General features: G+C 41.7%; 6 protein-coding genes across 6 annotated transcripts; 4 read left to right on the top strand and 2 right to left on the bottom strand.

Moving 5' to 3' along the window:
* Positions 1–436: 436 nt before the first annotated feature.
* Positions 437–843, top strand: IAQ61_010854 (uncharacterized protein; the record flags this gene model as incomplete). Its single annotated transcript, XM_003834826.2, has 3 exons — positions 437–466; positions 565–603; positions 664–843. 3 exons carry the CDS (start codon positions 437–439, stop codon positions 841–843), a joined length of 249 nt encoding a protein of 82 aa, XP_003834874.2.
* Positions 844–1,001: 158 nt separating this feature from the next.
* IAQ61_010855 (uncharacterized protein) lies at positions 1,002–2,483 on the top strand (the record flags this gene model as incomplete). Its single annotated transcript, XM_003834828.2, has 2 exons — positions 1,002–1,997; positions 2,076–2,483. The coding sequence occupies exons 1-2, from the start codon at positions 1,890–1,892 to the stop codon at positions 2,481–2,483; spliced, it is 516 nt and encodes a 171-aa protein (XP_003834876.2). The 5' UTR covers positions 1,002–1,889.
* A 494-nt stretch (positions 2,484–2,977) lies between these two features.
* IAQ61_010856 (uncharacterized protein) lies at positions 2,978–4,873 on the bottom strand (the record flags this gene model as incomplete). The annotated part of the gene is made up of 3 exons (XM_003834829.1): positions 2,978–3,924; positions 3,976–4,589; positions 4,641–4,873. The coding sequence occupies 3 exons, from the start codon at positions 4,871–4,873 to the stop codon at positions 2,978–2,980; spliced, it is 1,794 nt and encodes a 597-aa protein (XP_003834877.1).
* A 259-nt stretch (positions 4,874–5,132) lies between these two features.
* On the bottom strand, positions 5,133–5,507 carry IAQ61_010857 (uncharacterized protein; the record flags this gene model as incomplete). The annotated part of the gene is made up of 1 exon (XM_066098959.1): positions 5,133–5,507. One exon carries the CDS (start codon positions 5,505–5,507, stop codon positions 5,133–5,135), a length of 375 nt encoding a protein of 124 aa, XP_065951117.1.
* A 16,551-nt stretch (positions 5,508–22,058) lies between these two features.
* Positions 22,059–24,565, top strand: IAQ61_010859 (uncharacterized protein; the record flags this gene model as incomplete). The annotated part of the gene is made up of 3 exons (XM_003834830.2): positions 22,059–22,242; positions 22,289–23,244; positions 23,292–24,565. 3 exons carry the CDS (start codon positions 22,059–22,061, stop codon positions 23,925–23,927), a joined length of 1,776 nt encoding a protein of 591 aa, XP_003834878.2. The 3' UTR covers positions 23,928–24,565.
* Positions 24,566–25,385: 820 nt separating this feature from the next.
* On the top strand, positions 25,386–27,547 carry IAQ61_010860 (uncharacterized protein). Its single transcript, XM_003834831.2, has 5 exons — positions 25,386–25,572; positions 25,631–25,672; positions 25,729–26,024; positions 26,076–27,275; positions 27,332–27,547. Exons 1-5 carry the CDS (start codon positions 25,546–25,548, stop codon positions 27,465–27,467), a joined length of 1,701 nt encoding a protein of 566 aa, XP_003834879.2. The 5' UTR covers positions 25,386–25,545; the 3' UTR covers positions 27,468–27,547.
* The last annotated feature ends 55 nt before the right edge of the window (positions 27,548–27,602 follow it).

Raw genomic sequence — 27,602 nt, forward strand, 5'->3', positions numbered from 1 at the left:
TAAGCAAATTTTGGTCAGCACGACCAGGGGCTCATGCCTACAACGTGGTAAAGATGGAGGACCGATCGTACACCCCGTTCACGTAGTGTGCTGTCATGTGGATACAGCAATCGAATCCAGGGCCCTGAAATCTGTCTCAACGGCGCTCATGGTGTCGCTTGCATGAGTCTCACTTTTCAGCCTGGGGGGTGGGGGCAGCCACAGGTTCACTGCTGGCCCGACTTCGAACTGCTTACTGCCTTCCTCGCCTTAACAAGAAACTCTGACCCCTGATCGTGCAAACAAGTCCCATCCGCTTTACTAGCGCTTGCAATCATCTGTGCGCGTTCCCCGGCGTCCGAAGACGTGGAGCGCTCAAGAGGGTTTCAAGTCTGTCTGCAGGTGCACAGCAGACCAGACACTGCAGCTATCACTCACGCCGCCCTAAACACCTGGCATGACCAACGACATTGGTACCTTGTCAAATGTGCGTATACGGCTGCAGTCAGTTCTTTGCTCGTAATCGTTTCCATCTCTACTGCGCTAAGATTCATGCTCGCTTACACTCGCTGTCTTCTTTCCCAGGGTTGTTTACCAGGTACATACAGGATGAAGCGCGGCGCGGTAAGTATGTGTGAGCTCGCGCATGGCAGTGTTGCACAGCATTATTTAACATGCAGCAAGGGCACCGAGAATGGTCTACAGCAACACGCTAGTCGAAACTGCTTCATTATGCCAACAATACGCTCATTTTCGAGCCTTGGTGAAATCACCAGTCCATGTGAAGCAGGTGTCTTGGCCTTGCAGAATAAAAAGACAGAGCCTACGTCCGAGATTGCAAAGTCGCACTTTGTTCACATCTAGGATAAATACTTCACTTCAACTACACATCCGGAATCCCGGACCAAGGATGGACCAATATCGCGCAACTTGGTGGCACGGCAGCTGCACCCTGCACCCTGCACAGCTGCTTACGTCTTTTTGACCCCATATGGCGATCCATTGTTCGCAGTGTAAGACCCATTTGCTGTTAGCGCAGCCCTTCGAGCAAAACATTCCCATGTCTCAGTCCGCATAGCACTGTTGCACGTGTCTGTCAGCTTTTCGGGCTAGCCAGGCACAAAGATGACCCCAGGATATCCAAAGTGGCAGCCCTATCGCTCTAACCCACGCGTTCTGTCTGATCTGAAATTCGTAACTCACACTGTTGGCAAATGGCAACCCAGTCTTTCTTTCGGCAAGCCCCGCCGGGACCATGGAGAGATTACGGCATCGATTGCTGGCGATTCCCCTGCATGCTCTCATCAGTCAGCTTCTGACCCCCAAATTCAAATGTACGCACAGATACTCGGCAACTACATCACTTCACGATCTCAGAGAGCACCCTACTTCGCGTATCACCATGAGCTCTACACGTAACCAAAGATGTCACAAGCTACGACTAGCCTAGATTCGAATCCCATTAACACGGGAGCGCTCATGATATGATACCGTTTCCTTGGGATCGAAATCCTTCCACTAAGTCGAGGGCCGTGCCAGGGCCGTCAGAAATCCGGGTATCTTTTCTGAAGTGCTTACTTCGAGGTATGCCCGCACTGATGCTTGGAGGGCTCTCGTGTCTCTGTGACTCTTGCTGTAAACCTCGATATGCTTAAAACCCAACGATGCTCGTACTTGCACAAACCTCACTCTGCTCATCAACTACTACCCGGTTTGAACTACCCTCCAACAAGACTGTCCCGGGCAGACTCATTCTCATTTTATCTTGCTCCTCGGCACCACAACGGGCCCTCAATATCTCATTTACACCCACATATCTACCTCAGGCACACACTTAGAACAACAGTGCTCACAAGACCCGCTCGTCTCCCCTTCTTCGCCGCTCCTAAGCACAAACCAATACCCATTCCATGCCATCACCACCCAGACCTCAGCCCAATATCGCTACCCCACCGCCCACCAACGCCCAAGCTGACGTCCACAACCCCCACCAACGTGGAGTGAAATGTCTCGCCACGGTACGTGCAGCTTTCACTAGGCATACTCGTCAGCGGCTGGTGTTCTGCTTATGCGGGAAATCCCAACCCTTGTTATAGCATCTCCTCCCCATCTCCCAATCACACCACACACCCACAAGTCCACACACACTTGACATACTCGCTACTACACCACCATCCCCTCTGCCCAAATCCCCCACCACTAATCCCCCACCGCCAGTATCCTCCCCGCTACCCGCACAAGCCCCACCCCGCCGCTCCCTCGGCCGCCATGGCATTCCACCCCACCGCGACGCTCTCGCTGTGTACATTCACTGGGCGCGACAGCGATATTACATCGCGCGCGGGCATTCAGGGACGCATGTGCCGCATGGTGTAGCGGCGGGTACTGCAGCCGTCACCCATGTGTATGATGAGGGGCGGTCGATGAACGATTTGCGCGGTGTTGGGGCCCAGTTTGGAGAGGGGGTGGTGGGGTTGGGGTATCCGATTGATATTGAGGTTTAAATTTCATGTTTAGGGGGAGGAGTAGTAGTATAGTGATGTGAGGCGGGCGTTTGGGGTGTTGCTGGTCATAGGTTTGGTTGGGAAGGTGGGGGAGTTATCTGGTGTCTGTTGGGTTTTGCTTTTTTGGGTGGAGGAGGGGTTGGGGTAGGTTTTTTGTGCTACTGGGATGTAGAGGTGGTGCTTGAGCTTATGCATTAGTTAAGCATGGAGCGGCGCTCTGTGGAATATATTCTCTATTTCATTGGTGATACTGCATCGCCGGGGTCTATTGTATACGATTTCGTTGCAATATATCGGCTCAGTATCGAATGAAAGCGGGCACAGTTGGACTCGTAATGGACGGCTAGAGAACTTATATGATGTCATATAGCATCACGTCGATTATGCATTATTTTCGAGAAATCTTACAACATAGATTCGCCTCGCACGATCCGGGCTCTCCGTTTGCCAACACGTCTGGCAAGGAAAAGTCTACTTAGGCATAGAATAGCCATTTAGAAGACATTGCCCTTCGTCTGCTTACCCTTCTCTTCCTCCAACTTCCTAACGTTGATGTTCTTCCATATGAAGATACTCGCCAGGCAGACTGGAACCAGCGCCACACCGGCAATAACCATATTACGCATGATATAACTGTACGCACCAACAACAGCTTCGCGCTCGGGTGTGCCATCCAAAAAGGCAATTTGTGTCTCAATGTCACCAAAGATCATGGTAGCGTTTGCCTTGCTGGCTTCGGGGAGACGACGGGACAGTTCGCGCGGGAGCAGGTTGTTCCACATGGCGCCGGCGATGGCGCTGCCAATGGATGAGCCGAATGAACCGAAAAGACCCCATAGCGCGGTGATGGCGGCAATTTCTTGGTGTGTGACGGGGACCATGACGGCAAGTTGAGCACAAGTGGCGAAGACACCGGTGCCGATACCAACGATGACTTGGCTCAAGGCGAGGACACCGGGGCTGGTGGAGGGTGTTCGGAAGGGAATGAGCAGGGCGGTGCCGAGGATGACGATGGGGACTCCGCTGTACGCCGTCCACTTGAAGTTACCGGTGTAACTGATGACCCACGCGACCAAGGGGCTGAAGGTGGACGAGGCCAGGGAGAAAGAGTTGACAATGTAACCGGCATGGGTGATTTCTTGGCGGTGTACGACCAGGATGTACGAGTAGAAGTATGTGTTCCAGATGAAGATGGACAGGAACATGATGCCATAGAGCATACAGGAACCGACAATGGTGCGGTCCTTGAGGTATTTCCATGGCAGAAACTGGACGGGAGCGACCTTTGCCTCGTAAAAAACGAATGCGGGGAAAAGCAAAATACCCACAACAATCATGGCAATGATGTAGTCTGTCTTCCAGCCGTTGGGGGCATATATCTGTAGTGTAAATGGGAGAAGGAAGAGACAGAAAGACGCCATCACCAAGATAATGCCAGTGACTGTATGTGCGGTTAGTCTTGGTAATGATGGAGCGGAAGTACTTTACTTACAATCAAACTGAATGTAGTAGTACCAAAGAGACTGTAGGATTGTCCGATTTGATCTGACCTTGTTGATCATGCCAGCAGCCTTGGCCTGTCGATACATGTATACCATGATGCCCATGGCGGGCAGACTGCAACCTATGAAGATGATGATGAAGGCACCAAATGCCCAACGCCAGTTTGGACTCGCCCAGAAAAGCTCTCCAATGGCTGGACCAGCAAATGTACTGGCAATGCGGGGAGTGCCGTTGATGGTAAAGATGATCATGCGGTTCTTCAACGTTGTGATATCGGCAGCCATGACATCTGTGACGTACAGGACACCGATATGGCCAGCCCAGTATAAGACGTGACCAGCTATGTAGGTTTCCATGTTCTTGCAAACGGCTTTCAACAGCATGCCAACGACCACAATGACGAGCATAGCGAAGAAACCTTCGACACGACCCCACACATCAATGACCTTGGATGTTGCGAGAGGAATGCAGCCAGCCAGTGCAGTAGACATGACGGATCCAACATTGAGCAGACCATGCCTGTCGAAGCTCGATGTGATGAAGGGGTTAAGCGCAGCATCAATGGAATTTTGTAAGAATGCGACGAATTCGATCAGATAAAGACTACCAGACTGTTAGCACCCAGCTTTTCGCAGTCACTGCATACACACGTACAAGATGAACATGGAGACAAGTGTCTTCTTGGTCCAGATTTCAGTAATGGCACGCACGCGTTGCACGCCATTCTGGAACTGTTCTGATTCGACAGACTTCGCATCACTGTCACTGTGGGAATCACGAGCGTCCGTCCTAGGAGTGAGACCACTCTTCTCGACGTCGATCTCCTTGGAAGGACGACCAAACCCTTCCGCCGGTCGAACGGCGTCAGTTTGGAGTGCTTCGCTCATGATGAGACGCTGAGTCCGGAATAGTGCCGAGGATGGCAGGGTGACAGACTGAGGTGCAGATGGGTAACGATCCGCAGGAGCGTTCCTTTTCCATGCTTAAGTATACATCAAGGGCCCAAATTCCGAAGACCGGCCAGGGTAGGGCCGTCGTGGTAACAGGCATGAAAATTCTGTCACCTCTTGGGACCCAGTGGCTCGGGATCATCTCCCACCGTCCAGGTGTGTGTTGTGCCCGAACGGTTTAGCAGCGGCTCGATGATCAGATAAGTCCTAGATGATCAGATAAGATCCAATCTCGTCCTTCGCTGTGAATCCTGCCGGTTCTTGCCCAGTCCCGCCCCGCTGTTATTGGTGATGCCAAGTGCTTGGCTTGCATTGTCGGTGGCGGGTCTCCCCTCGAGCACAACATGAATTCAGGGCCGTCTCCGAGAAGCATTGATCCATCAGGGCCCACCAAGTCGAGTCCCACATGAGATGTGGAGACGGTCGAAGACAAGACGAGGTACCAGCACCTCCTGTTTTGGCTGCGGGCGGGCATGTGTTGTTGCTCGTGGTTTTTTCTTCGCCCACGGTGGTTGAATCCTAGGTAGTGGCCATGCTCTTCTCGGTGAACTGGAGGCGTTTTCAGGTCCATCACGAAGTTGCTCCGTCTCTTGGGAGCATGTTCCTAGACTCTTCCTCGATGCTGGTGACTGTGACGATGCGTTAGTCCTCGGTAAAGAGCCCTGGAGCTGGGCAGAGATCAGCGAGTGCATGGCTGGTGGTAAGTATGTGCATCACCGCCTGCTTCAAACGTAATAGCGCCGACTGTGCCGCGTAGAGCCTTGGCAGATGACGCCATCTAATCTTATCTGATTGTCGCACTTTATTCGGACAAAGCCATTTGTATCGTGAATGGACTAGTCGTGAGAATGATGGCTTGAATTGAAGACTGTGAGTGGAGGGGAAGCTGTGTTGAGGCAGCCACAAAGTTTTTTGAACACACACCATCATCTGGTGGGCGTGGGATGCATCACATGTCCACCACGGTACAAGAAGCACAACCTTTATCAGATTCTGCGCGCGCTGCGCGGCAACCATCCCCATCGTAGGTACTGCATGGCGGCAAATATGACGGTTGTGGATAGTATCCGCTTCGTGGTGTATTCCACAAGCGCTCTCCCGGTCGCACTTTGAATCACAAGGCTGAGCGAATTGGTTCTTGCCCTGCAACATTCTATTGCCAAGACTACAGGCACGAAGCGAAGGATGTTCAAGACCGTCACGCCATGTGTCTAGATTATTCGCTTAGCAAGGGTTGAAGGGAAATACCGGAGTATTGGTAAGAATGCCTGAAGCCCCTTTTGGATACACTTGGTTGTGGACCTTTACCCAACAACTAGGTAGGTATCACTAAGGTGGGAGCGAATCCACTGTTACCGGTACTATGTATGCTACAGCCAGGAGTGACATTCCAAGTGTGGAAATTCACTCTCCGCTTTAATATAATAACAAACAATGGCTCATCAGATAATAGCACCATATCCTTAGTCTTTATAAAGTCAAGGACATGGGGGGACACATTTCATTATTGGACTCGGACTCGTTGAAAACGATATACACGTTACAGAGTATTGACCGAAACAACGAAGCGGATAAAACACTGAATTCCAATACTCATTACTGTCTGCCATGCTTGCAAAATGACGTTCTCTAAAAGAATCTCATGTCACCCAGAAGAGTAAGCCCACTTGTATGCACACACCAGTCAAGAGCTGCATGCGAAATCCGAATCCTTCTTCTTTCTAGAACGAAAAGCCAAGGTAGCAATGAGTGCGTGAGGTCACAGAGGTTTGCTACCGGTAATCTATCCTATTTTGATGGGTCAGCAACAGACAAGCAAACATGTAGTCAAGCTCAGTTCATAAACTCGACTCAAGTCCCTTCAAGGATGTATGGAGTTTTAAAGTGCAATTTCGTTATCAGAGTTGTCCAATTCCGAGTCTGACGAACTTCATCTCGCTGCACAGCTTGTACTAATAATCGCGACATACTTGCTCTTGAAGCGCACAGCTGCAGATACTCTGAAATTTTATGGATTTTTAGTGCGAGCATTTTGAATAGCCTTTCCACAAGATGTTCCTATCTCGCTTCCTTGCCAGCTTCCTTTTTTGTATTCATATCGTGAAAAAACCCTAGGTCGCCATGAAGGCTTCAAAATATCCTTGAGCCCCGATATCATCGCAATATCTTACCTAATGGCAAGGCATGCGTATAAAAAGAGCCAAAATAAGCGACATGGGGAGCCGTGGGGGATGTTGGCGGGGCCAAAAATGTCTTTTGGCGCATAAGGAACTGTACCGTACCCACGACACCACCAACAGCACGACACCACCAACAGCACGACAACCACCACGACAGTGCAGAAAACTGCAAATACAATCAATTCCGAATCCGGGAGTCGAACCCGGCCCGGCCCGGTTATCAGTGAAAGCGGGCAATCCTAGCCGATAGACCAATTCGGATTGTGATTGGTGAGATTTTCGAATAATAAGCTATAATACACTACAGTACGTTTGTGTTCTCTGGCCAAATTTTGCTCATCACAGCAAGTACAAAATTGTGCCACTAGTTAGGGCTGGTGTTATATCTCCACAGTTTTCACAGTTCGTGGATGAGTGGGGTGGTCTGTAGCGGCCGTGAACTGCGCCGGAACCGTTCAAGTTCGCACTATGTTTGGGCAAAGACGGCACGCGATAGGTGGAGGTGTGGAGATTAAGTGGAATCGTCCTACCAGCGTCATAGTAATTGTCCTACCAGTACTTCACTAACTAATTGTAGTAGCGGAACTTACCAGATCCTCTCCGCTGCGTACAGTATTCCGTCAGTTCCACTGGGAGGCGCGTTGCTCCCTTAGCTCATGGTACATATTTAGTAGGCGATATAGAGTAGGGAAATCAATCATGATCGATATATTGCTATCTTACCATAGGGTGCGAGGTCCCAACACCAGATATACATTACTAGAGACTAGCGATCCAGCATACGCGTAAGCTTCTTGTAATCTCCAAAACCTGCTGACTCGTACTCCTTTTTTTTTGGCAATGATGATCCCTGGATCACCCATGACATCCACGGTAGGATAAAATACCTCATACCCGCCAGATCAAACGTGATGTGATGAAAGTATTGATTGAAGAATCTATGGACGAGAAGCCAAGGTGGCTAGATATAGATATCCCCACTAGTCCCAAATGGGTGTCTCCCAGACAACCCGGGATAGGGGAGTCGCTAATGGTAGTAGGCAGTCACCACCTTATTAGGGTAAGCACTATAGCTAATACAAGGTAAGCACTATAGATATAGAAATAATAGTCCCCTAAATCTATAGTAATTATAAATATATAAAGAAAATATCTATATTAGATAGTAAGCTCTAAGATAAGCTAATTAAGTTTCTCTAATATTAGGCGTGGCAGAGCTTTTGTGCATATATTAGCTAGGTTCTCTACTAATATAACATGTTAGATAGTATAATTATTAGCTAGGTATTACTTTTAGATGTGAAGGACTTAGGCTTATGCCTAAGCCTAGGTCTAACACAAGACGGACCAAGTCTAACACCACTACTAAGCGAACACACTAGACACCTATAAAAAGGCGTAGAGGGCTTATCTCTCCTTTAAGATACTAAATACTATTATTAACGCTTATTATATTCTTCCCTTAAGGCTAGTCTATAATATTTTAGTATCTTCTTCTAAATATACTATAATAGTAATAAGAGATAGACGCGCTAGATATTTAGAATAACTAGGTGCAACCTAATATAGTAGAAAGGCTAATATAATAGGTCTATAGATTAATAGAATAATAGGCTTAAGACTCTGCTATAATAGCTATACTATATTAATAGAATAAGGAAATACGCAATTAGATTCTATCCTAACCCTCCTCTAAGCCTGCTAGGTTTAATAATATACTACCTCTACCCTCTCCTACCTTATACTATAAACCTTTCCTAGTTAGTTTACTATATAATAGCACTAAGGTAAACTTCTCCTCCTAGTAAATAACTATAGAGTTTAAACTGCGTGCAGATAAGGTCTTTATTAGGGATAAGGAGGCAAGGTTTATATATATTTAGTCCTAATTATTACCTATAGTCTAGCGTGCTATAGCACTATACTTTAAGGATAGTGCACGTAAGTATTAGGATATAAGCAGGTTTCTTAACTACCTAGTATTCTATTATAGCAACTATTATAGGCAGGAGCACGCCTAAGTTATATTAGAATACTTATATTAGGGCTAAAATTAGCCTTTTATAGAGTTCTTTATAAATTTTATACAGCTCCTTATATAATTAGGAGGTTTATACTAGAATAATAAATAGAAGCTTTTATAACTTTAGTAATCTCTTAATAGTTATATGCGCTTAGTTTCCCTTAATAAGGGAGTCTTTAGGATAAACTATAACGTAGCTATAGAGGAATACAAGATAATTGCGGTAGATATTAAAATAGCCTCTCTAGAACTAGGCTTCCTTTAGGCTAGTAAGTCTAAGGAACCCTAGTAGAAGTCTAACTTAGATTAGGATAGCAATATAAATATAGTAGAAGTAGTAGCCTTATTAAGTGCACTTACTAAACTACTAATATTACGTCCTAACTAGATCCTATAGGACCTGTTTAATATATAGAAACTAGCAAGGGTCTACACCTAGTATAGATAGGGTAGTTATTTTGTGCGTGTATACCCTAATACCCTATTACTACAACTAGTAGGTATTAAGATAGTTGCAGCATTAGCAAGCAGCACTAATTTAGGAAACTAGCTGCCCCTAACCTTAGGCTAAGTTAGGGGTATAAGGAGGACACTATAATAGAGGAATTATTAATAGTAGAGGCTATTAAGTGTCCCCTAGATATTAAGGCTAGGTTAAATAATCCTCCCTTCTTTATTCCCCTCCTCCTAGGTAGAGTAGAGAACGTGTAAGTAATAGTTAATTTAGGGTGCTAGTGTTTTAGTGTAGTTAAGGAAAAGTTAGCAAGATAGATTAGTAGGAACTTTATTAATATTCCCCTATAACCCTTATAATATACCTAGGGAATTACTAAGGGTACAAGAATTTTATAGTTAGTGGTATTAGACTATAATTTAGATAGTTAGTAGTCTTAGCTTTTAGCTTATATAGTACCTAGCCTTTCCTATTAACTAATACTAGGTAGACTATAGCTTTGTAGAGAGGGCGTTGTTATAGATATTCTACAAGGTGAATTAATAATTAGGAAGGCAGGAAATATAGTAGTATAAGAAAGTAGGAGATATCTATATCCTACCTATATCTCTATTATCTTAGGTTTAGTTATAGTAGGGTTGCTAAATTAAGAACCCTAATAAGAAGATATATAGGTACAAATTTTTATAATAAATATACTAGATATATTATAAGTAATATATAACTTGCGCCTAATAAAATATCTAGGAAGTGTTAATAAAGGAAGTCCTATTAATATACACACCTCCTATATTTCTAGTAACATAGTTCCCTATAAACCTAAGTATAAAACTAGAAAGATAAAGTTACTACTAGAACTATAAGAGTTTAAGGACCTATTTAATAAAGAGTTAGTAAGTAGTCTACTGCCTTATTAAGGTAGTATAGATTACTATATTTAGTTAATAACTCTCCTAGATAGAACCTAGCCTAACCCCCTATAGGGTCCCCTATACCCTATATTACGTAATTAATTACTAGAACTAAGAATATAACTTACTAGATTAATAGATAAGGGCTAGATCTAAGCAAGCTCTTCTATAGCTAGAGCTCTAGTATTACTAGTAAAGAAGCTATTAGGCAGTTAGCGTCTATGTGTAGACTACTAGATGCTTAATAGCATAATAACCTTAGACTAATACCTACTACTACTTATTAAGGAAACTTTACGTATACTATCTAGCGTAAATTAGTTTATAAAAGTAGATATTTGCGCCACCTTTTATAAAGTTAGAATAGTAGAAGGTTATAAGTCCTTAACTACTTTCTACACCTAGTTTAGGTTATATAAATAGTTAGTATATCTATTTAGTCTTAGTAGTGCGCTATCTACTTTCTAATAATATATTAATACTGCGCTTGTAGAGTTACTAGGATTGTATATAATAGCCTACCTTAATAATATCTTAATTTATTTAGGAGGAGACTAGTTTAACTATATAGAAAAAGTAAAGCGTGTACTTATACTATTAAAAGAAGTAGGACTATACCTAGACTTAGAGAAATGTGCTTTTAGTATTAAGGAGGTACGCTACCTAGGCTATATTATTAAGGTGGGCAAATTACTTAGACCTAACCCTAAAAAGCTTAGGGTAGTATAGGAATAGGAATCCCCTAGGAATATAAGAGAGGTAAGGAGTTTTCTAGGTTTTGCTAACTTCTACTATAATTTTATTGTAAAGTTTTCTAAAGTAGTAGCACCTTTAAACTAACTAACTAGGAAGAATACCCTATTCTAATAGGGAGAGGAGGAATAAAGTATATTTAATGCGCTAAAAAAGGCGTTTATATTAGGACTAGTATTAATATAATAGGACCTAGCTAGAGAAATGTTATTAGAAGTAGACTATTTAGGATATACTCTTAGGGGTTGCTTGTCGCAAAAAGTTAGGGGCGTCTAGCGCCTAGTTACTTACTACTCTATAGCACTAATACTAGAGAGATAAAACTACACTATATATAACAAGAAATTACTTACTATTATAGAGTGTCTTAAAAGTTAGTTAGTAGAGTTATAGAGTATTTATAAGCTATTTATAATATTTATAGACTATAAAAACTTAGAGTACTTTACTAGCCTTTAAAGCTTAAGCGAGTAATAGTGCTACTAGGTAGAGGAACTTTTAAAATATTAGTACATCCTATAGTATAGGCCTAGCTATCTTATAGGATAACCTAATACCTTAAGTAGATAACTATAAGATTTAAACTCCTCTAAAGCAACACTATAGTTAGTAATGCGCCCTAAATTAATTTAGGTTGTAGTGTTAGAAGTAGAGGAGGCGTCCAAGTTACTAAAGGGCGCTAGCCTCTTTGCTAACCTGCACATGCAGATACTATAGGATAAAGTAGTACTAGAAGATAAGATATACTAAGTATATCTTAATACAGTTTAGAAAGGCGCTAGGTCTTTCCTAGTTTTAGCTAATATAAAGTAATAGATTAGGGACTATATAATTAGCGCACACGGCACTTTGCTCTAGAGGGGTGTTATTTAGTTACTAATATAGGAACCCCTTATAACTACTATTATATAGTAAGTATATAAATTAGGTTTAGTAGGATATCTAGGAAAGAATATAATATTTTAAATACTGCGCTGCAACTATTATTAGGATAGAATATTAGGAGATATTGTGTGGTATATTTAAAACTACTATTGTTATAGTGCTTATATCTCCTAGAAGCGCTAATAGGGTCTGTTATAACCTATACTAGTCGCGTTATAATACTAGTCCTAAATATCTATAGATTTTATAGTTAACCTACCTATAAAAGATAATAGCAAACCCTAGTCCCTATTAGTTATTACTAATAGATTATCTAAATATATTTAGCTTAAAGTAATAGTCTCTATAGTAGCTAATTATTATATAAGGATCTTCTAGGATAACTAGTAGTAGTTCTAGGGCTTCCTATCCTCTATTATTACTAACTAAGGTTTAGACTAGTTAGGATCCTTTTAGATAATATTATACTAGATAACAAAGATAAACTAGTTACTATCTACTATATATTACCCTTAGATAGATAGTAGGATAGAGTAGGCAAACTAAGAAGTATAGGTGGTGCTACGTATAATAGTATGCTTTAAGTAGACTAACTAGCCTAACTACCTACTAGCCTGCTAACTTGCACTTAATAATAGGGACTCTAGTATAACTAGTGTTAGCCTAAATCTGCTTTTAAATAGGTATACTGTAGACACGCTATAAAAGTTAATATTACTACTAGTAAAGCCTAAGAATCCTTATAGGGAGGCTATAGCGTTCTTGTTACACCTATAGAGGGGTGTAGAGCTAGCGTAAGCTACTATTATATTCTAATAGTAATAATAATAGGAAATAATAAACTAGTCCTAATACCTAGCTAAAAAGTTCCTAAAAGGTAATATAGTTTAGTTTGCAATACGTAATATAAAGATAAACTAACTAAGTAAAAAGTTTAACTAGCTATAGGTAAAGTATAAAGTAATAGAAGTTCCTACTCTACTTATAGTAGTATTAGACTTACTAGGGAGCTTATATAAGACTATGTATATAGATCTACTAGAGAGAGCTGCTAATAACCTGCTACTAAGCTAGAAGCTTTAGGACTTATAACTAGGTCTAATAGTTACTCTAGAAAATAAAGATACAACGCTAGATAAATAGGAAGTAGAAGAGATCCTTTATATAAAGAATATAAGAGGAAAAGGGAAGTATTAAGTCCTAGTAAAATAGAAGGGGTATGTTAATCTAATATAGCACCTACTAGAGGTAGTGTAGGATACTAAGGCTCTAGATAGGTTTAAGGAATAGTATAGGGATGCTACGTATAATAATAGCCTAATATATATAAAAACTAGGAAGTAAGGGTAAAAGGAAACTAGAATAATAACTTAGACCTTTGTTATAATTAAGAAGTAGAAAGGTATAGGAGAAATCTTTTAATTATCCTTATAATACTCTAAGTAAGTGCCCTGCTACTAAAGTTTTATAATATAGCTAATAATTAGGTAGTAGTATCTATACTATTACTATCTATAACTAACCCTCCCCTAGCCCCCCCTAAACTATTATTTATATTATTCTAACGCCTCTATATCTCTTAGTAATAGTAGTAGCGCTTACGCGTATTGCGGGTAGGGGATAACTTAGTTAATAAGTATAAGTAGTAGCAGTGGCAGTGTTAGGAGGAGGGTAGTGCTTTAATAGCTTACTAGCGCGCAGCACCCTAGGCCTAAAGAAAACAAATGTTAGAATAGATATAAAGGGAATAAGGGAAAAATAATACTAATAATAAGAGTCTTAATGCCTTAGGTAGTGCACTTAGTAGTGCTCTTAAGCTAGTTAATATAAAGGTTAGTTTAGGCCTAGGTCTTGTTTATATGCTAGTTAATACGCTAGAAGGTAATACTAGTAGTAGTAGCAAGCTATATAATATTATTATTGCTACAACTACTATATAAAGGCGTAATAGTAGACTAAAGAGGAAACGCTAGAGCACTAGTAGTAGATAGAATAATAGCACTAAGCTAATACTAATTATAGGCGCGTAAGTAAGTAGTAGGGGTAAGTAGAGTAATAGTATTATTAGTTTAAGCCCTTAATATAAGATCCTTAAAATAATAGTAGAGCTAGTAGAACTATAGTATAAACTAGTAATAGGTGCCTTTAGTAGGTTTCCCTATAAAAGTGCTAAGGGTCCCCTTCTTTATAATATAAAGGCGATCCTCCTAGTAACTATAATAAAACTAAAGCTAGTTATAGAGGGCTTAGCAAATATTAGGATTATTAGTAAGGATAGCTTCTAACTAAGTACAAGTCTTATAGCTATAATAGTAGGACTTATATAAGCGCCCTAGATATAGTTAGAACTTGCTATAAAGAAAATAAAAATTAAGGGGAACTTACTACTACCCTCCTAATAGTTACACTTACTAAAGAGATAAAGCTAGTTAATATACTAATTATAGGGAAGCGGCTTTATAAAGCTACTATTATATTCCTTATTATCTAAGTTACTAGAAATAATAAAGCTACTAAGTAACTAGGTTTAGGGAGATATGTGCTAAATAAAAAGTTAGTGTAGGAAATATAGGGAGAATATTAGAAGTACGCACCTTATCTTAGTAGGCCTAGCGCGGGGTCTAACTGCCTTGTAGTAGATCCCTACTACTAGCACTAGTAGCTACAGATAAAGATATAATAGGGACTAGATAGGCAGGATTAATAGAAAAAGATTAGAGAAGGGGCTAATTAGTAGGGAAAATCTATTATATAATAAAGTAAGTTTAAGAAATTTATAGTAGGGTAGGATAGCTATATTAGAACTTTTATAGTAGGGTGCTAAAACAAGCATATAGACGCTACGCGCGCATACTGCTTAATATATAGGCCTGTTATAAATTAGGAAGGAATATAAAGATATAACAATAAAACTAAAAAATATAGTAATAAAGCCTAATATAGATTGTGGAGGATAAAGATATAACCCTAGACCCCTAAAAAGACGATTTCACAATAGTTTATAGGGGAAGGTTAGGGGTATATAAAGGACTTAGGCTTATGCCTAAGCCTAGGTCTAACACAAGATAGACTAAGTCTAACACTACTACTAAGCGAACACACTAGACACCTATAAAAAGGCGTGGAGGGCTTATCTCTCCTTCAAGATACTAAATACTATTATTAACGCTTATTGCATTCTTCCCTTGAGGCTAGTCTATAACATTAGATAAAATAGTAATAAATATAGATATATTTAGATTATAATATAAGTTTCTAATCTTAAATAAGTAATATAGCTAGCTTATTATTAACTAATAGATAGCATGTTAGGGCATCTAGGAGTTTAGAAATAGCACAGCAAGCCTAGATAAGGTAGGAAGCAGCATATAACGCAGCTATATATTCTGCCTTATAGGTGCTTTTAGCTACACAGCTCTATCTCTTAGAGGACTAGGAGATAATAGAGCTATTAATCTTTAGGATATAGCTAGAGAAGGATTTGCCTGTGTCTAGGTTAGATATATATAAGGCGTCTAAATATATTATTATTATAGCTAGGTTTTAGCATATTAGATAGACAGTAATATTAAGGTAATAGTTAGATATTGCCTAGATATATCGCAATACCTAAAACGCTAATTTTAAGTGTAACTCTAAAGGATTTATATTATAGGAGCTAAGAAGCCTAATAGTATATACTAGATCTAGTTAACTTACAACTACTATAAAGTTAATAGAACTAATAATAGATTAGAACTTCTTCTGCCTATCCTTATTAACTAGGATATTTAACAGAGTTTATAGTAGGAATAAACTTAGGTTAATAGGTATATATTAACTATTATAGTCTACTATATTATATTGCTAAAGCACCACTTTAATATATATCCTCTAATAGAGCTAGATGCTTTAACTATTTAGATAAATATCTATTTCTAAACCTATAAGTATCTTAGGTTTGCCTATATCGCGAAATTAAAATCTAGCGGTAGTAAGGGTAAGTATAGACTAAATCTATACATTTATTCTAGCTATAAGGATATTATCTATATAGATCCCTAATACTAGGTACTCTAAAATAAACACACAAGGGTTAAAGTTAGATTACACAAAGCCCTAACTCTTTAGCTATTCTAATAGTACTATATACTATTCTCTACTAGATTGCTTAAGACTATATAGAGTTTTATAGAAATAAAGTGCAGCTTTGTCTAGGACTTAGAGTCCTAGTAGTGGTTAGCAATAGATCTTGTGTTTAAGATACCTATTAAGGTAGGCAGCGTTAAAATTAACCTAGCGAAGTTTCTAGCTATAGATAATAGAGAGTAGTAGTAGGATACAAAGGCTATTATATCTAACCACTAGTAAATATATATTATTATAGTTAAATTCTAGCCTTTATAAAAATCCTTATACTACTAGTCTAGCTTTTCTCTTAACAATTTTACCTAACTTATTTTGCTTTATATTAAATACCTACCTAGTGCCTACAAGCTTTGTACCTTAAGGTATCTAGTAGGGTAGCGCAATCTCCTATATACTATTATCTTTATAGTTAGCAATTTCCTTATCTATAGCTAGCTACTATAGGAGAGTAAATAATAGGCTAACTACCTCTATATATATTTGCAGGGTGTTAACTATATACTATAATATAGTAAATGCTATAGAGAAGATAGATATATTAGCTATAGCATCCTTATTTAGGGTAGTTAAGAATACGCCTACTATTATATTATAGCCTTAGTATCACGATAGCTTTTTAGTCTAGCAGCTAATACGTGTAATTGCTATTAAGGTCTATAGTAATGTATCCTAAGGCTATAGGTTCTTCTAACTCTTATAGTTAATATTCTTCCTAGGGCAAGGCATAGTAGGGCTACCTATCTATGTCTTATGTTGTAGTAGTGTAGAGATATATTCTAGAGTGCTAAGAAGGTTATTAAATATATTAGTTACTCTTAATCTTAGACTTAGAGTTTAGGGAGTAGTTAAAATATTATCCTATCCCCCTATTATCTTATTAAGGACTTTAATAGGAGGTAATATAGATAGCAATTCCTTTAGCTATAGCACTATAATATTTTTATTCTAGGAGGGATATTCCCTAGCACTATAAATCCTGTCCTCTAGGATAGGATAGAAGTTCTAAGGCTTTAGGATAAACAGGGCAAATAACACGTCCTATAACTCCACGATAATAGCGCGCTCTAGTACATAGAGATAGCTTATCTAAGTGCTCTAGCTATACCTAATAAAGATACATTGCTTAGCGTAGTACAGGAGCTTTATACTAGGTTTTTAGGCCTCTATAGGAATATGCACATAAGCTTAGATACTAAATAGATACAGGCGTTAAATAAAGGGCCTCTTCCTAAAGAGCTATTTATATAGGGAGCAAAGTAGCTTATCTATAGAATATAGCGCAATATTCTTAATAAAGTTCGCTAGGACTATAGCTTTAGCCTATAGGAATAAAAGGTTATCTAAAGGGATTATAGTTCTAGTAATTTAGAAAATAGAGCGATTAAATTACTTAAGGATCCTATTTATCTTATAGTAATATAGTAGCACTAGCTAATAAATAATTCTAAGATATTTAAAAAACTTCTATAGGTCCTAGCTAATATACTTTCCTCTATTATCTAATTTAAACCTCTTAACTACTAATAATTATAAGTTAGAGCTTTTAGGGCAGAATTAGGTATTAGCATAGGCAATAAAGTCCTTAATAGCTTGTAGGGCGTCTGCCTTAAGCTTTAGGAAGCGAATCTATAAATATCTTGTGCAGTTATCTATAAAAGAGATATAGTACTAGGAACTACTAATACTTTTAGTAGGTATCTTCCTAGATAAGTTAGAATAAATAAGTTTAAGTAGCTTAGTAATTAGGGATTCCCTAGAAGATAGCACTTAATACACAGATTTAGATTATTAGTATATAGTATATAAAAAGTTTTCTAGTTAAGGTAGCACTAATTTACTATTAGTAAACACCTATAATAGGTTTAGTATATTTAGGTGTCCTATAGCCTTATAGAATTCCTAATATAACCTAAATTGTGTATCCTTTACCTTTATTACTACTACTATCCCTATTATCTATGTCGTGAATATATAACTATGTATTAGAGATTAGGAGGTAGATATTAGTAAAGGGCTTAGTACTATATAGGAAGTTACTATTAGAGGCTTAATATAGGAGGATATGCTTATAAGTAGCGCATTTATAGGTAGACGTAGTAGAGCTTCTATCTATATTTAAATAAGACTATTAACGTATCTAGCCTATAGTGTGTATGTGCTATATTATAATAGGTAGAGGTTATTCTTTTTAGCGTAGAGCTTAAAATCTAGGTAGCAAATATACGTCTATAAGAATAGCTAAGTACTAAAAAGTTTAGTGCTATAAAGCGTGTTTATTAGTTTAGCTACCTTAGTAGATCTATTAGGGAGTCTATATTACAATCTAACTGTCCTGCTACCTTATATAGGTAATTTAATGCTACTAGTAATAGTAATTATACCTATTCTAGGAATAAGGAATATAAAGTTATCTACACTACCTAATATATGCTTTAAGGCACTAGTGTTAAATAGCTATATAGGTAGGTTAGCAATAGTTAGTTTTTTAATAGTAGTATAAGTACTTACTAATTTTCTTAGGCGTTTACTATTTGCGTTTATTATTAATAGTAGGGATAATAGTTAGGATTCTATAAGATTAATATAATAAATAGTGTAGCTAATAACTATAGTTAAGCTATTATTATCTAAATTATTAGTATTATTAGTAATAGTATTATATACCTTCTATTATTTAGTAGGCTAGGATATCTTATCCTTAGTCTAGGCCTTCTCCTTATGCTTCTTAAGAGTAGTATATATAGGGTAAAGGTAACCTATACAGGGCAAGTTATATTTCTAGCACTAAGTATATATTAACTTAGTAGTATTAGCGTCTAGTAGCTTACTTAATAAGTATAATAGCCTTTTATATACTAATTATCTAGCTGCGTATATAGCTAAAGAGTTAATATCTAGGGAGTGCTTTTCTAAGATATCTAGGATCTTAGGTTTAATGTCCTAGAATATAGTAACATTCCTAGTAGAGAGGTTGTCTATAACGTTATCTATTATCTTAGGCAAGGTAGTAAGAAAGAAGGAACCTTTAACTTAATTAGATTTAAATATAGCCTATATAGCTATAGCTACTAGTTAAGTAGATATAGTGTATTACTTTGCTATACGTGTCTATTATTAATAAAACTTATTAAGATAAATTCTAAGGTTATCTCTATTATAGTAGCAAAGGTTTATTAATAACTAAAAGAGTAAGATAGATATATTACCTATATCTCTATTAAACCTATTTATAAGATATTTCTATACTTATAAAGAGGTGTTATAGCTAGTAACACTTATTATTAAATTATTATAAATAGAGGACAGGAGTATTACTAATACTTTATTATTAGCCTTATCCTATTCCTTAGCTTCTAAAGAAAGTAGTAGTCTTAACTTCTTCCTTAATAGGATAGGCTAGATGCCTACGTATCTAAACGCTATAGTCTAGGCTAACCTCTATTCTAGGTAGTTCTTACCCTAGGAACCTAGCTTAGGTAATAAGAAAGGGTCTAGGCAAAAGTTAAATGCAGGTTTAGTAGCTATAGTGTGCCTAGGGGGTAACACAGGTATAGACTATAGGAGAGGGGTTATTAGAGGAAGCTCTAGGTATAGGGCAGCTATAACCTCTAGTAAAGCTAATCCTAAAGAGCTAGAGTGTGTAGGTAATAAGCTAAATAGGTTTAGGTAAGAAGCTACGTTAGCAGTGTAGTATTATAGTAATATAGCAGCTAAAGTAGTAGAAGCTAATAAAGAGTAATTAATACAAGTAGGTACTAGTAAATAAAGCTAAGTATACTAGTAGATAAGCTAGGCTTATAACCTAATATAATAAAAGTATTAATTAAAGAATCTATAGACAAGAAGCCAAGGTAGCTAGATATAGATATCCCTACTAGTCCTAAATAGGTGTCTCCCAGACAACCCGGGATAGGGGAGTCGCCAATGGTGGTAGGCAGTCACCACCTCATCAGGGTAAGCACCATGGCTGATACAAGGTAAGCACTATGGATATAGAAATAACAAAACGCTGTGGAGTTTGATACCCTAGCGGGAATAATCGGGTATGCGGTTGGTGAAATATCATCTTGAATTCATTCCTTCAACAAATCTGGTTTCATTCAGGCCACGAAGGAATGTATATTGAGTTTTTGAAATGGTGAGGATAGGGTAGGGGGGTTAACGTCACCTAGGGTGCTAGACCACGGTGTCAACTCCAACTGCACCAACAACCAAAAAGGTGCGTATATGCTATAATAGATCCTCGATAGATCATTAGTGAGTAGGATAGCCCATATCTTTACACACGGTCAACGCCGTATGTGATTGCACTTTTGCATTTACTGAATCTTACCTCGCCAGCTTCAAAATCAAAACTCCGACAATCGTTCAATTAATGTATGAGCCATACTGCGACGAGGAACATGAGGAATTTCAAAAATTGCAGATATAAAGAGCTGTTCTGAACTATACCCCGCCTGAGATGTCATGAACTTATGTCCTCGTTGCATTGTTTCCTACATAATGATGAAAGCTTATTCAAAAGATATCACTATGTCCATCGATTTATTCCAAGGGCTTTTGAATATTGAAGAACCTCTATGAAACATAACGCTGACAGCCTGCATCAATTTGAAACCATCGTTGGGGACAACATCCTACGTTGCTGAGTATATTGAAAGAGTGAATATCTACGATGACTTCATTCACATATACTTGATTTTACAGAATTACATGCACTATCCTGATTTTCACATATCACCGTGATCATCAACACAATCTTATAAGTCGTAGCTTACGTTATAACATGGATTTTTCTCATTCTCGGCATTGGATTGTGTGCGCTCTGAGCTTCCTGTTTCGTCTATGTGCTTTGTAGATAGCGAACGGGTGAATATATGAGCCTATTATTTGGTGTAGGTCGTTCATAACATTGCACAAGTGTCACACTGGCAAGTATGCTTCAGTCCGCGTTTGTTGGAGCTCTAGCGATATGGCAGGTAGCGTTGACTCCAGGTTCGGAGGATAAGGAAGGCAGAATTGAAATCAGGCGTCAGCCAACGTGTGCCATAGGGAAGAACCAAAACGGTGCAACTACTTCGCTCTTGATGGCGAGGTCGTCAAAGCGGGTGGGTTTATCCTAACCTGTCTGAGTGTGACCGCTCACGTTATAGACACCAGCTAATAGTATGTCTAGACCACATTGTTGGACATCTTCGTCTTCCCATATTATCATTTTGGAAGCTGAAAATGCGTATCCGTCGCAGAATAGCCACCAATATACTCATTTGGCGGTGTAATAACTTTCCATCTTTCCACCCTTGTTCGCTTTCCGTCACATTCACTGGCAATGGTGAGATGATTATTGTAGCCACGCTCGAGCTCAACCTCGCAACCATTGCTGTATATCTTCCGGTAATTCGCTCGATTTGTATCAAGAGAGAGACAAGAAGAGTTTTGATGGAGAGGGACTATGAGGAATGATGGCCATAGGACATCTGTGGGCCTTGTTTAGGGCAATGGCTTTGCTTAGTAGACTCGACGACTTGGTCATCATGTACAAGACATTGTGATAAAGCGTCGATGATGGGTAGATGTAATATAAGAATAGCATGAACTACAGTTACATGAAGTCCTATGTCTTAGCAGTGGAGGTAAGAGTGGAAGTGGAAATGTTAAGAGAAAAGAAACCTACAGTATACCCACTGCGCACGTGCACACGCGACGTGTTGCACATGTGACACCGCGTCTTGAAGGATACCGGTACTGTACCGGTACCCCACTTTCTTGACATCAAAAAAGCGACAACATGGCAGAGTCCACCACAACCTCTAAATTGCCGAGATCATCCTCAAGCTATGGTGGCCAGTCTTCACCATCCGCTGCTCTTGAGGCGATAGGCGCGCGACCAAGATTGTCGCAACGGCGGCCGACCAAACCGGCGTCATATGAGCTGGCCAACCATGCCAAAGCCTATTTGGAGGGTGGCAAGGGTAATTGGTCTCTAGTTGCTGCGTTACTGAGCTTACGCTGATGCAGTTGCCAGTGGCTTCGAGTTTCTCTATAGCCTTCTCGCCGCGGGCACCTCCATCTCCACACCAGCACAACCTTATATTGGCTTCCTTGCGCCTCCTGCATATATAGCCTTCGCTTCATCAGTCGTCGTCGACCCTCTCTACACTACTCAAGCACTGTCTTCAGATGCGCGAAACGGGGCAGATGCCGCATTACGATATCTCCAGTGCGTCCAAACAACCATCGACGATCCTGCATATCCAACAATACGACAAGCTTTCAAATTTCCTGAAGAGCGCAGACGCAGACGAGGGCCAGGATTCAGAAGCGAGGCCAACAGCCTTTCCCCTGGAGAACCTGGTGGCGATATTGAGCAACTAGCTGGCCCATCTGCAAACGAGAAGAGTCTATGGCGCAATGCGGAGGATTTCTGGCACATCACAGGCTGGGCTTTCAACTGTTCGATAACCCACAAGAAACGATGGGATCGCTGGAAAATATGGATGGGCATTATGCTCGATTTCCTCGAGGCTGACTGGGAGGCTTGTATCAAGGAGAGTACGGATGCCGCGGATCCTGTAGCTACCGCACAAAAGTGTCTTGTGTGGAGTTACATTGTAGGGGACACGGAGGCTGTGAATCGCAGTACAAGGCGTAGAATCGTCAAGGCCATACTCGCGACAGCATCCCCAGAGTCCCAAAAGGACTATCCGGAAATCTGGCAACAGGAGACATACGCGGTGAGACAAAAAGCGCAAAAGGATGGCCCAGTTGGCAAGATTGACTTCGAAACCGGCGACATTGGCGATTACGCCAGCGATGACGAGATGCAGGATATACTGGAGGCACCTGACTACGAAGATGAGTTGCTAATGTCAAATACAAGTGCATATGGCGAGAGCATCCGCAATGTCGTTGACGCATGCGAGCGACTTGGTGGACAAGACGCGATTGAGTTGCGCCAACGCCTCATCACTCTGGTGAGTATAGGGGATTCACTACGAGAACGTTTGCTGAGAAGAAATAGCTTGCGCAAGTTGCTCTAGCACTACCAGCACAATTCACCACCCTCAGCGACTTCTTCGACAACATCCTAGAAGACGTCATTCAGCTTCCCATCTTCATGTTCTACATCCTGATAACAACCATGACCGTTCCAGGTCGCGTCAAAGTTGCCTTTCTTGCCAACCTTCTCCTGCCGCTTGTCAGTGGCTCTGTACCTGACTACTTTCGATTCGAGCCTGCACCAGATCACCTCGAGACAAAGCTACTGCTCTTCAAAGCAAGCACACAAAGTTTTGCAGCCAATACAAAGATATCGCTCATACTTGAGCAGATATTCATCTATACGATGGACTGCGACACCCTCACACCCACCAAGAAGCTACGCAAAGCCATGGAAGATGGCATCAAAGCAAGGGAAAGTGTATATGGTACTGGCAAGGGTAAAAAGGGCAATGCAGAGGAAGAAATGCAAGCAAAAGAACTAATGGAAGCTTCATCGAATAGGCTGCTCGGGTTACTGGAGATGTTGGAAATGTCGCCTAGGAAGCAAACGCGCTTGGGAACTGCGAAGAGGCAGAAAGGCGAGGCTCCTGCAACGGCATCATTTTCTTCGGGGTCTTCGCTCTCGTCAGCGCCAAAAAGCGAGACTGATGTTTGAACAGACCGTGACCTACATAAAGTTCCCTTGGAGAATCAGTTCTCTTTTAAGCAACGCGTTCAGTGGGTTCTCGCAATTGGATTACGTGGGTGCCCACACATGCCATCCTGAAAGCAGCCGAATATATCTCCCTTGCCGAATCCGGTTGGTTGGTGGCGCCACCTTACTGATGGCCAGGCCTTCAGCTTACTCGCGCAGTTTGTAGCGTCATTTGTCCTTTTTTCTTCCTTGTCCTCCTCTTCGTTCGCGTTGACGGCTTCGCCCCCCCAGAGAACCTGCATGTTCGGGAAATTGATACACTTGTCAGTGCAGGCGCAACACAGTATTTGAACGCGCCCCGAGTCTGGATGCAGCACGACGACATGTAAGGGATATGTGTTGCATGGGTGCTTCGTCAACATCGTTCAGGACTAAGATACTAAACCTGTGTTTCCGAGGTCGTTTTCATTATGATGGGCACTCGCTACAAACTTCTTGGCCTATGCGCTTAGTTATACTATGATGGCGAGAGCTCTCCGGCCAATATTTGCACGATCTTTGAAGCTTCATGTGCCCTTGCTCTATGCCGCGAAATGTCAAAGTTATGTACTGTCTCTAGTACCTGTGCACGCATGTGTACAATATTTGAGGCTGCTATGGTTGCGACAAATGATGTTTCCACGATCCCCAGGATCTGGAGTTGATCAGCCCTTGAAACCCCCGGCCCCTCTCCGCCTCCCCGCATCAAACTTGCTGACTACATGTTGTTAGTCCAAGTCGGCAGTTGCACACCCACTCACATCCATTCCATATCCTACTATAGTTGGGGCATCTTCTGATCATTCATGATGGCTTCGCATTCTCCGCTTGTAGTATTCGTCCAAAACACCGGCGGCGCCAGAGTAACTACACAGCCTGCGATAAGGCCCGAAAGCCTTTCGCTGTGAATCTGCCGTTTGGGCCTTCCGAACTGAAAACCAAGTACAGGCTATGGCCAAGTGCGCATAATTTGGCCGATAGAACACAATGGGGTATGAATCGCATTGCTGGGCAGTAACCTGGGGGACGGAGAAGTGTCAAGTTGTGTCAGTGATGCGATTGGCTCATTTGCACCGCGTCTTCCATTACGAGAATGGCTTGCGGCTACAAAGACGTTAGATCGGTGCGACGATTCACGCACGTGGAGATGAGGCGGAGTATCCTTGCTATTGAGATAATGAGATGATGACTAAAAGTACAGGACACCTCGCGGATGTCCATGAAGACGCTTCCGTGCAATAGCTAAGCTTTTGGATTCCAGTTCTGGTCGCAGTAGCAGGAGCTTGTATGGACTTTAGGACGTCCAGAGCAATTGCCGTCAAAGAGTACCGTAAGAATTCTGACGTGTTTGATTCGTCACGGTGCCATGTCGCCGAGACTAGGACAAGGAGGTATCTGGAGCCGCCTCCACAGCCCACAGACAGTTGGTCTGGAGAATCTGGGGTATTTACCGAAAAGAAGGGTTGAGTCCAAGTCACGAGTTTTCACGCTATTACCCGAGGCAGATGAGCCCACGAAAGTGTACAAGTAGCCGGGGCATGCTTCGGGACTGAAGTCGAACACGACAAGACTTGAGCAGAGTGAAATCCTATTTCACACAATGAAGGTCAACAACATCGACGAAAATGTACCTATCCTCTCCCTCAAAGACATTGAAATTCCATAACTATGCTAACGCGTTGCAGGAGCGGCGGCAGCTGGAGGCTGAACTTCACACGGAGATTCTTGTAAGAAATCACCATGCTTACTTGCCCTGGATGTGACGGGTTTTAACATCAATCAGCCTGGTACAGAGGTCATGACAGATGTTGGGGAGCATCACTTTGTGAAAGGAGCACATCGCCAGGTGCTGGTACCACAGCCCACCGACGACCCAAATGACCCCCTGAACTGGTCCGCATGGTGGAAAATCGCATGTATCTCCGCAGCAGCCATGGTTACCTTTACCCAAGGGTTCGGACCATTGGCCCTAGCGCCCATGTTCCCTGCGCTTATTGAGGCATTCGATACGGATTTGGCTGGTGCAGTCCAGTTCACTGGTGTTTGTATCTTGGTGCTCGGATTCAGTAACTTCATCTGGTGAGTCAAAATTGTCTGCCACCTCGGATTGTTTCTGATAAAGTTTCACAGGGCTCCGATCAGCACTTCGTTTGGTCGCCGTCCGGTCTATCTTGCCTCTCAGCTGATTAACATCGGTACCTCAATCTGGCGTGCGAAATCTAACACATATGGCTCCTTCATGGGTGCATGCATCGTCAACGGAATTGGTGCGGGTCCCTCAGAGACCATCATGCCCGAAGTCATCGCCGACATTTTCTTCCTCCACGACCGTGGAAAGTGGAACACATTGTACTGGGTTGTATACATGGGCTCCCTCATGGTAGGCCCCATCGTATCTGGATCTATGACTGGAACAGTTGGCTGGCGGAGTTTCTGGTGGCTCAACACCGCCATTCTTGCCCTGTCATTCCTCATGGTCGTTTTCATGTTCCCCGAAACACGATTCCAGCGCGCCCTTCCCGTCAGCGCAGAGCAGACCTCCAACGAAAAGATTTCATCTCCAGCACACTCTGACAGTGATTCCACATCCGCCGAAAAGACTGATCCTAACCGTATCCAACACGTCGCAACCGCCCAATCTGTCCTTCCCGAAACCACAAATATCGAAAACACCGAAACAGCAGCCCGGGACCCTTACCTTGGCCGCGGTAAGCCTGCAAAGTGGCAGTGGAAGCTCCTCCAGCCCAACGCAAGTCCCTTCAAATCTATGGCCTTGGACCTTTGGCTCCCATGGAAGCTTTTTGCCTTTCCCATTATCGAATTCGCTTCCTTTGTCGCCAGTTGGAGTTGCTCTTCCTTCCTCGTCCTCAACCTCACGCAATCCCAAGTCCTGGCTGCACCTCCCTACAACATGAAGCCTATGGTCGTTGGGTTCACAAACTTTGCTGTCATGGTCGGAGCCTTTATTGGTCTGTTCACCGCTGGTCCATTGTCTGATTGGGTCTCCGCGCGGTCCACGAAGCGGAATAACGGTATCCGTGAGCCAGAGATGCGTTTGCCAGCCATGATTCCGTATGTCATCATCATGTTGATCGGCAACATCGTTGTCTCTCTCGGCTACGAGCGGAAGTGGCGCTGGGAAGTCATTGTCATTATTGGATATACCTGCGCAGGCATCCAGGTTGCTGCGCTTCCGGGTATCGTGAGCACTTACGCCATCGATTCGTACAAACCTGTTGCAGGAAGCTTGATGGTGGCAGTTACAGTGAACAAGAACCTTTGGGGATATGGATTGGGCAAGTTCATCACGCCATGGACTATTAGCGATGGGTAAGTCCGACCTGGTGCAATTACTCAGTATTGGAGACATGCTAACAAAGGCTCAGGTTCATCTCACCAATTATGACGAACGCAGCGCTTATCACGCTTTGGTGTCTTTTTGGCATTTTGTTCTGGTGGAAGGGTAAGACGTTCCGCCGATGGAGCAAGAACAGCAGCGTGCATTCGCACGGTGCTTTGTAAACATTCCCCCTCTACAGTCCTAGCCCTCTTATGGCAATCAGATCCGCGCTGAACGCGAAATGAATATCAATGATTCTTCATGTTATCCCCAGTGGCTCCTTTCTTGTTTCTCACTGTGCTCAGTCTCCATTCGTA

This window comes from Plenodomus lingam (genome assembly GCF_022343315.1).
Source record: "Plenodomus lingam strain CAN1 chromosome Unknown contig_9, whole genome shotgun sequence".
Taxonomy (NCBI): Eukaryota; Fungi; Ascomycota; class Dothideomycetes; order Pleosporales; family Leptosphaeriaceae; genus Plenodomus; species Plenodomus lingam.

Excerpts from the sequence above, each read along its gene's own strand:
- IAQ61_010860 (XM_003834831.2), top strand. The coding sequence starts at position 25,546 with ATGAAGGTCAACAACATCGACGAAAAT. Across the intron at positions 25,573-25,630 it reads TCAACAACATCGACGAAAAT|GAGCGGCGGCAGCTGGAGGC; the intron begins GTACCTATCCTC and ends AACGCGTTGCAG. Across the intron at positions 25,673-25,728 it reads AACTTCACACGGAGATTCTT|CCTGGTACAGAGGTCATGAC; the intron begins GTAAGAAATCAC and ends AACATCAATCAG.